This window comes from Centrocercus urophasianus, unplaced genomic scaffold (assembly GCF_019232065.1).
Source record: "Centrocercus urophasianus isolate 14NV4802_14NV808 unplaced genomic scaffold, USGS_Curo_1.0 seq_1060, whole genome shotgun sequence".
In the NCBI taxonomy this organism is placed as follows: domain Eukaryota; kingdom Metazoa; phylum Chordata; class Aves; order Galliformes; family Phasianidae; genus Centrocercus; species Centrocercus urophasianus.
The window spans coordinates 93,851-99,850 of record NW_024884210.1 but is presented as its reverse complement, the minus strand read 5'-3'; the positions used below and the strand labels follow the sequence as shown (position 1 = coordinate 99,850).

At 62.2% G+C, this 6,000-nt stretch overlaps 1 protein-coding gene across 1 annotated transcript in view; it reads right to left on the bottom strand.

Moving 5' to 3' along the window:
- Nucleotides 1-225: 225 nt before the first annotated feature.
- LOC122167810 (protocadherin-16-like) overlaps nucleotides 226-6,000 on the bottom strand; it is a 47,477-nt gene continuing 41,702 nt past the window's right edge. Inside the window, 6 exon segments of the mRNA XM_042832657.1 lie at nucleotides 226-1,117; nucleotides 1,119-2,842; nucleotides 3,070-3,208; nucleotides 3,650-3,936; nucleotides 4,387-4,517; nucleotides 5,722-5,876. Of these exon segments, the coding sequence (XP_042688591.1) occupies nucleotides 227-1,117; nucleotides 1,119-2,842; nucleotides 3,070-3,208; nucleotides 3,650-3,936; nucleotides 4,387-4,517; nucleotides 5,722-5,876 (3,327 nt within the window). The 3' untranslated portion in view covers nucleotide 226.

The window sequence follows — 6,000 nt, the reverse complement described above, 5'->3', positions numbered from 1 at the left end:
GCTCAGCAGTCCACAGGGCACCAAAACCAGCACCGAATCTGCCGGACCACAGAGAGCGACGAGAGTCAGCAGTCCCAAAGCACGGGGGAGCCCCCAGCACGTGGGGCCCTGGAATGGGCAAGGTGCCGGGAAAGCCAAACCAGTACCGTGCTGAGCGGCCCTCGGCCTGGCCCCGCTCTCGGCCCCGTGTCTGCCGGGGAGGGCGGGGAAGTCCGTGGGCCCAGGCCTAAATCCTGAGCTCGGCCTCCTCAGAGGGCTCCAGTGAGTGCTCGGCGCTGATGGTGGAGGCGGAAGGCCCCTGTGAGATGCCAAAGGGAGAGACCACAGGGGAGCGGGCGGCCAGCGGGGACAGCGAGGGGGAGAAACTGGGTGACATGGCGGAGGACGAGATGGAGCCCTCGTGGCTGATGGGCGAGCGACGCAGCGACGATGGGTGCGGGAAGGTCCTGCCTGCTGGCGGCTTGGGGGGCACGGACTTGGCGCCCGGGTGGGCCACAGAGGTGATGAGGGGTGGGGGGTCGATGCGGGGCTTGGGCTCTGCCTTGGGCTTGGTCGGGAAGGGCTTGCGCAGGGAGCTCTCATCCTTGAGGCGGGCGATCTCCGTGAAGACGCTGGCCAGCGGCTGGAACTGGGGGCACCAGTTCAGCAGGTAATCCCAATTGTAGCTGCCACGGAGCTCCTCGTCGCTGGCCACGATGGCGGTGAGAGAGCCTTCCACAGAGGGCTTGCCATCCTCTGGGAAGGTGTAGTCCTGGGGCTGGGAGGAGACGCTGAGGCCGCAGCGCACGCCGAGAAAGGCGCTGCCTCCCCCATCCTCGCGGTACAGCTGCGACGTGGGCCCTGGGAGCAGCAGCCCGGAGCCCTTCTTGCTCTTGAACCACTGGGAGCTCTCCAGGGCGGCCGGCTCGCAGGAGATGTCGGACAGCTGGTCGGCATCCTGCTGGATGCCGGAGTCGGGGCCGCGGGCCGAAATGTGCTCCTGCATGGACGCTGTGATGCTGGCCACGCGTGGGTACTCGTTGATCATCCGGATCTCGTCGTCCTCAGCTGCCTCGGCGGAGCCTCTGCCACTGGAGTGCGAGGGGTCCAGGGAGCCGCCCCGCGTGTACGGCCCCGCTGGCTCCCCCCCCGTACCCCGGCAGCGCTTGGTGGTAGATGTGCTCAGCCCCGGGGAGTGCCGGCTCCTCGTGGCCCAGCTTTTGCAGAGAGCTGCTCTGCACGTGGGCCAGCGGCCGGTCCCCCTCCGTCTTCTCGTGGCTCCGGCGGTGACGGGAGCGGACCAGCGCCAGCACGATGGCCACAGCAGCCAGCACGACCACAACGCCCAGCGAGGCGGCCACGGCCACCAGCAGCAGGTTGAGATCTGGAGCCAGGCCGAAGGAGGTGTGCGTGACGTCGATGGTGACCTGTGCAGAGGCTGAGCGGGAGGCTGGCAGCGGGCTGCGCGCCTGCACCTCAAGGCTCATCTCACGGGGCTCCCTCTTGGTGCGCCCGGCCCCTGCCTGGGGCTGGCTGTCCACCCGCAGGTAGATGGTGCCTGTAGTTTGGTTGATGGCAAAGTACGGCGAGGGCTTGGCCAGGTTGTACAGCACGACACCGTCGGCCCCCTCGTCCTCATCTGTTGCCAGGACCCTCCCAATGCTCTGCCCTTTGTGGGCACCCTCAGGGACCTCAAAGCTGAAGGAGGGGCTCAGGAAGATGGGATCGTACTCGTCCTCCCCGGTCACCAGCACCCGGACGGTCACCGTAGCAGAGGCGTTGCCGGCATCCGTGGCCCTGACGAGGAGCTGGAAGGCTTTGGCTCGCTCATAATCGAAGGTGAGCCGGGAACGCAGCTCCCCAGAGCTGCTGTTGATGGCGAAGGCGTCCCGGCCCTCTGCCACACCAGGCCCCCCCACTGGCTGCTCCAGAACTGCGTAGTGCAGCTCCCCAAACACCCCGGTGTCGGTGTCGATGGCACGTAGGGTGGTCACAAGCGTGCCCGGAGGCAGGTTCTCCCGCATGCTGGCACTCAGCACCTCCACTGGGAAGTACGGCTTGTTGTCATTGACATCCTTCACCTCAATGGCTACAGGCACCAGAGCGAAGTGCCCGCCTGGCACATCCATGGCCTGCACCACAAGAGCGTGCGATGCCTGCGTCTCCCGGTCCAGGGGCCGTGCCAGGCACAGGGCACCTGTGCTCTCATGGATCTGGAAGAGCCCGTGCTGGTCACCTGAGCTGATGGTGTAGTGAACGTGGCCGCGGGGCCCTGAGTCGGCGTCGTGGGCCGTCAGACGGAGCAGCTCTGTGCCAGGAGGCGTGCTCTCGCTCACTGCCGTGCGGTATTCGGCTCGGGCGAACACGGGTGGGTTGTCATTGACGTCCTGCACCGTGATGAGCACAGGCACCGTGGTGCTGCGCTGCGGCAGGCCCCGGTCCAAGGCAGCCACGGTGAGATTGTAGACCGGGATGGCCTCGAAATCTAAGGGCTCCACAAGCACCAACGCACCCTGTGTGCGTAGCTGCCCACCTGCCCAGGCCACCCGGCTCTCCACCTGGAAGGCATTGCCACCGTTGCCACTGACAATGGTGTAGTCGAAGCCGGCGTTCTCTCGGGAGAGGTCAGCATCGCCTGCGTCCAGCGTCAGCACAGTGGTTCCTGGCCGCAGGTCCTCAGGGACGCTGGCGTTGTAGTGTGGCACCTGGAAGATGGGGCTGTGGTCATTCACATCAAGCACCTGAAGCTGAACCGTGGCCCAAGACGAGAGGCTGGGGGAGCCGTGGTCACGGGCCTCCACCACCAGTTCCAGGGTGGGCTGGTTGGCATCAAATTCCACCGGTCGGATGGTGAACAGGGTCCCTGTGAGGGCACAAAGGCAGAGTCAGCATAGGGGGTCAGCAGGGAGCAGGGCAGGGTGTGAGGGTGGTCAGGGTTATTGGCTGCAGGGACAGGCGTGCGGGATGCTTGATCTGCCTCCCTGGCCACTGCAGGCCTGGTGAGGGGGGAGCATGAGGGCCCCTTCCTCTGCAGGAGCTGCTGGAGCAACCCACAGCGTGAGCCCCCCCATAGCAGCCAGCCCCACGCACCGTTGCTGGGGTCAATTGCAACGTCAAGGCTGGGCACGGCCAGGTGGAAGGTGATCTCCCCATTGCTGCCCGAGTCCATGTCAGTGGCGCTCACGGTGAGAAGGATGCTCCCTGCAGGAGTGTGTTCTGGCAACGTCACCTGGAAGAGGAGGAAGCTCTGATCAGCACCGCTCTTCATGTGGGCACTGTCCCCGTTCTCCTGGAGCTGGCCAGCAGGGATGGGAGAAAGCCTGGAGCTGGCTAGGGCAGCCATGACGGAGTAACCCAGTGCAACGCTAGCCAAGGCCTTCCCCACCTCTGCACCAAGGCCATGGGTGGAGCCTGCAGGCACCTGTCCCACATGCATAGCATGCAGCCTCGTCTGTGTGACTTCTGAGCTTCTAGAGCATCCAGGTATTGACCTTTTTCTCTGCTGATCCCAGTGCTGTCTGCTTGTTTTCAGCCTTCTGACTGCAGTGACAGCAGGAGGGGTGCTGGGATGCGGCCCAGAAGGACGGGGACCAGGATAGGCTCAAATCCATCCTCCAAAAAGTGCTCTCTGTCTGCTACACGCGTGCTCGTGCGCGAGTGCAGGCAGTACCTGGTAGAAGGCCTGGCTGAAGGCTGGAGCGTTGTCATTCATGTCCTCCACGATGACGGTGAGGTTGGCCTCGGTCTCGTGGCGGCTGTCGGAGGCTCGCAGTGTGAGGCTGTAGCGGCTGCGCTGCTCGTAGTCCAGCGGCCCCGTCAGGGCGATGCGTCCCCCATAGCGTAGCACACTGAACGTTCCCACAGCATCACCATCCAGCAGGAGGGTGTAGGAGAGCGCCGGGCCCGAGTCCACATCGTTCCCCGTCAGCTGGGCTATCTGGGTGCCAAGCAGCATGTCTGTGGAGAGGTGAGGCGTGAGCCAGCATCCCCGTCTCCTCAGAGGCACTGGCTCACGTGGTGGGAAACCTGAGCACTGGGGACAGCAGGGAGATGCTGAGGTGAAGAGGCAGGTGCTGGGAGTCAGGCCGGGGATGGGGCACGAATGAGGGCAGGAAGCTGGCGGGGCGGGGGCGCGCAACCAGAGCCCTCCTGGTTTGGGGCCAGGGAGGCCAGAGCTGAGTTCAGATGGTTCCCTCAAGACACAGAGCTGCACAACCCGCGGGCACCAGGACGTCACAAATGGGCAGTGCTGGAGGCTCAGAGAAGCTGAGTCTAAGGGCCAGCACAAGCCAGCCCTTGGCAAGGGAACAGGCCCACTGGGTGCTTCTGTGCCACCCACAGGCGTCCACCACAGCCCAGCTCCTGCTGTTAGTGACACGTTACCTCATAGGGCTGAGAGGCACTTACTTTCTGGGACCCGCACCTCCCAGGGAAAAGGAATGGTGGGGCTGTTGTCGTTGATGTCCATCACCACAACTGTCAGCGTAGCAGAACCTACGAGAGGGGGTGTCCCTCTGTCCATCGCTGTTACCACCAAGCTGCAGGAAAGCACAAAAGCAAAGCAGGAGGGTCACAACCACATGTCAGGAGCAGTGTGCACACAGCATCTGGAACAGGAGGACGCTGCACATGTGCACAGGTTGGAGCACGTAGTAAAACTGTGCACAACTGGAGCGCATGGGGCAATGGATGTGTACAGAGCATCTGGAGTGGGTCAATGGATGTGCACCTATCAAGAGCATAGGATGCACATCTGGGTGTGTATTTGGAGGGCAGTGGGTTTTTGTCCCGCACCTGGAGCATATGAGCAGGCCGTGCATGTGGGCACAAGTGTCTGGAGCATCTGGTAGGCAGTGCATTAATGCACAGACATGGCACGTAGGCATCCACAGCTGGCCGCTTTTGCAAGGGGACAGCAGTGGATGTTTTCAGTCTGTGAAATGGGCAGGAGGCTGGGATGTGCATGGGAGAAGAGCTGGGCAGAGCAAGTGGGGTGAGCAGGGGACAGACAGGGGACAGATGGCAGCATTTGGGGCGTATTTGGGAACTAGGGAACATGTGGAGCCTCGGTTTGAGTGGAGCAGCGGTGGGTACGTGAATGGAATGAATATTTCCTAGGTATTTCCTTGCCTTGGAAAAGGGGAGACAGACGTGGAGCGGTGAAGCATGGATATGGCAAAGGGAATGAGGTCTGGGTGGGGTGGTGGGAGTTGTTCCTTGTATCTGGGCCATGCTCGTGCACAGAGGTAGGGGAGGACGTAAGCTCATCTCACATAGCTGTGGTTAGACTGGAGGATTAAAGAACCTGTATGTGTAGTGAGGGACCCAGAGGACTTGGAATGAATGCAGGGGGACTTGCAGGATGGTTGAGGTTGACGCATGGCTGCTGGAGGACATGTGGTAGGGCAGCAGGGTGCAGTGTGTGAGAGTGGGTAGAAACTGAACAGATCTAACCTGGGTTAAACATGCAGGAAAGGAAATGGATGCAACTACTGAAGAGTCCACTGCCCCCTCCACAGCCTGCTCGGATTTGCAAAGGCCAGGCTGCACGGAGCTCAGGCTCATCTCATGGCCATCTGTCACACCCTCGTTTGATACCCAGGTCACCACTTAGTCCTGGTTTCTGCTGTTTGGCAACAGCTTGGTGTGGCACCAAGCAGCAAAGTATCCTCCGCAACCCTGGGGCTGCTGCTCCTGTGTCACTTTCATACCTAGGGTACAAGTTGGTCCGGCCCTACTCACCGGGTCTGGGACCAGATCTCCCTGTCCAGGATGGCAGCAGTGGTGATCGTGCCGCTCTGAGGATCGATGTGGTACAAGCCTGTCATCGGCAGGGACTGGTTGATGGCGTAAGTCACCTGCCCGTTCATTCCCTGATCCAGATCATCTGCTAGGACCTGCAAGGCCATCGGAGAGATTCAGCAGTGCTGTTTAGAGCCCTGTAAACAACGGATCTGCAGAGCAAGACATACGGATCCACAGGTGCCAGCCTTAGGCACAGCCCCCACCTCCTCCTGGCAC